General features: G+C 35.8%; 1 protein-coding gene across 1 annotated transcript; it reads left to right on the top strand.

Moving 5' to 3' along the window:
* Positions 1–85: 85 nt before the first annotated feature.
* On the top strand, positions 86–511 carry LOC109222626. Its single transcript, XM_019386957.1, has 2 exons — positions 86–245; positions 351–511. The coding sequence occupies exons 1-2, from the start codon at positions 86–88 to the stop codon at positions 509–511; spliced, it is 321 nt and encodes a 106-aa protein (XP_019242502.1).
* Positions 512–3,027: the final 2,516 nt, after the last annotated feature.

Raw genomic sequence — 3,027 nt, 5'->3', positions numbered from 1 at the left:
GTATGGTAGAAGATGTCATTCTCCTATCGGATGGTTTAAAGCTGGTGAGAATAACTTATTGGGACCCGACTTAGTACAAGAAGCTATGAACAAAGTCCAATTGATTCGACAGAAATTGCTTACAGCTCAAAGTAGACAAAAATCTTATGCGGATAAGAGAAGAAGAGGTTTAGTGTTTACAATTGGGGACAAAGTGTTCCTACGAGTCTCTCCTATGAAAGGTGTGATGCAGTTTGGGAAAAAAGGCAAGCTAAGCCCCAGGTTTATAGGACCATATGAGATACTAGACCGAGTGGGAGCGGTGGCTTATCGTTTGGCATTTCCTCTTGAGTTGTCCTTTATTCATCCAGTTTTTCATGTCTCAATGCTAAGGAAATGTATATCAGACTCATCTCAGGTGCTTGAAGAACCTGTTACATCGCTCGATGAGAACTTGTCTTACGAGGAGGAGCCAATGGCTATTGTTGATAGGCAAGTAGGAAGCTACGGTCAAAAGAATTATGTTCCTTAAAGCGTTATGGAGAAATAATCCAGTTGAAGAATCTTCGCGGGAAGTAGAAAAAGATATACAAGTGAAGTATCCTCATTTATTTCAGTCCACAGGTACGTACTTAAATTAAATTCGGGGACCGAATTTCATAAGGTGGGGAGAATGTAATACCCTATATATTAATAAGGGCATATAAGTCTTTAACTAAACTAAAAAAAAAAAAAGATAAATAATAGGACAATGGGCTAAAGCCCATAAGAATGAGAAACGAGAAAAGGGAAAAAGGGGGAAAAGTTGCTGCTAAGCAACAAAAGCTAAAAACAAAGAAAGAAAGAAAAAAATGGTGGAGGAGGAAACAAAGGAGAAGAAGAAGAAGAAGAAAAAGGTTAGAGCCAAACCTTGAGAATTTTTAAAAACGCACCGGTACTTACGGGTAATACTCGAATTTCTCATCTGGGTTCCGTTCTTCTGGTAATTATATTTTTTTTTATCTCGGTTCATATATTTGAAGGGTTTCACAAGGTACAAGAAATTAAATACCAATAAGAGTTATTCTGGGCAAGTTATGCAATTGGAAGTTGGTCAATGTAACTGTAGGATAAATTCACTTGGAAAAAGAAGGGTATTGATGTATTTGTACTTACACTAGTCTCATTATATATGATCATTGTTAGGTGCAAATCAAGTTAGGGTGCAAGGATTGAGTTTTGGTGTTTAACTGTATTGCAATGACAATATCGAATTTGGGTTTGAATGTTGTGAGTCTAGTATTGAGTACAAAAGATAAGTACCAATTAAGAAGGAATATTATGGACAGTAAGGTTATTTCAGTTTCAATTTATGCACACGATTAAGGAAATTGAACAGTATAGGGAATAAACCATATAAATACCTTTTTATTTAAAAGATTTTGGACTAATTTAAATTACTCATAGCATGGGTAAATATAATTCGGCGAATTGATGATAAAATATAAAACTCGGAGGATTGGGTATTCTAAATTAGTGATGGATTTAGCCTAAATGAGGCAATTAACACAAGATCGATATTGATGTGATTATAGATTGATTGAAGAAAGTCGTACAGATCGCTCGAGGCGACAAGTTTGGTACTTCGACACGAGTACTGTGAGTAGTAATCTTACCACAATTTGTGTTTTCATAACATGCATGATTTATATATGATTTTGAAAATAAATGTATTACCGATGCTTTGAAATTTGCATGTGGGACAAGTCCTTTACTTGATATGATACCGAACAGTTTACTTGAGATGTTTACCGATTAATCAAAATATTTTCACCGTTACTAGATATATTTTACCGTTACTTGAGATGTTGCAGTTATTTGAAGTATTCTCACTGTTACTAGACATGTTTTACTGTTAGTTGAGACATGATTACTGTTACCGAAATAAAATTACAAGATTTGATAAGGAATGATATACCCTTTATTATTTTAAAAATGCTTTTGTACGAGTATTTACTATTTACAATAAAGAGTATAAATGGGAGGAGACTTTGAAGGATCCCGTAGCTAACGGCGGGTTCGTTAGACCTGGTGCACCTTGTATATACAGATTACTGATTACCGATTACAGTTATAGCCCTCGCTAGTGGGAAGGCAGAACTAGCATACAGTTACAGTTTTCCCTCGAGTAGGGACCTACAGTTATACTTGACTCCTTTTACGAAGGGGTACACACAGTGATACAGATTACATGATCCTTTTCTGAAAACCTCCCAAATATAAAGATTTGCTATGACACAGTATTTACCAAGTTTATTACTGAATTTGTAAATTGATTTTGTTACAGGAAACACATGATGGGACTGATTATTATTACCGTTTTAAAAGGGGCATTTTATTTTGTGATTATTATACAAGCATGTTTTCTGACTTGTCCCCTATTAAAAACTGGTTGTGGTTAAATATTATTACTCACTGAGCTAGCGACTCACTCCCCGCTATTATTTTTACAGAGACAACAGTAGATGTAGGCAAGGATTCCGTTAATTAGAGTACACGAGTTGGCAGTTTCTGGTGAGCGCCGCATTTATTCGCGTGGGCAAAGATTATTGTTTATTCGTTATAGTCTCTTTCTTGAAACTCTTAGAGTCGCTCCATAGTCATTTTTATGAGTGTCCTAAGTATTATTTTGTTAATATAGACTTGTGATTCGTATTAGACTTTTCTATCGTATAATTGAAGATGAAGTTAGTATTATTGTGTTGGAAATATTTCGTGAATGGGGATTATAGCTTGTTTGGTCGATATAGGTTGGTTGTGTTGTTGATTTCTAAGACAGTTTTATTTTGGATAGTCCAAAAATAGGGGAAACTCTGTCTAATTTTCTGTAAAATACCGATGAGGCTTACTTGGGAGCACTAGCTCCCGAGCGCCGGTCACGATCCTAAATTGGGTCGTGACAAAGTTGGTATCAGAGCCCTAGGTTATTCTTGTGGCTAATGGAGCACACGCTGGTAGTAGAATCTCAATTATGGTTATATAGCCGGCCATTCCCATAATCGTGATTCT

The sequence above is a fragment of the Nicotiana attenuata genome, unplaced genomic scaffold (genome assembly GCF_001879085.1).
Source record: "Nicotiana attenuata strain UT unplaced genomic scaffold, NIATTr2, whole genome shotgun sequence".
Taxonomy (NCBI): Eukaryota; Viridiplantae; Streptophyta; class Magnoliopsida; order Solanales; family Solanaceae; genus Nicotiana; species Nicotiana attenuata.
The sequence above is the reverse complement of the archived record's forward strand: the minus strand, read 5'-3'. Positions and strand labels throughout refer to the sequence as shown.

Bases quoted from the DNA above. Each gene is read 5' to 3' on its own strand.
- LOC109222626 (XM_019386957.1), top strand. From the start codon at position 86: ATGAACAAAGTCCAATTGATTCGACAGAAATTGCTTACAGCTCAAAGT. The intron at 246-350 runs GCAAGCTAAGCC...TTATTCATCCAG, and splicing joins GATGCAGTTTGGGAAAAAAG to TTTTTCATGTCTCAATGCTA.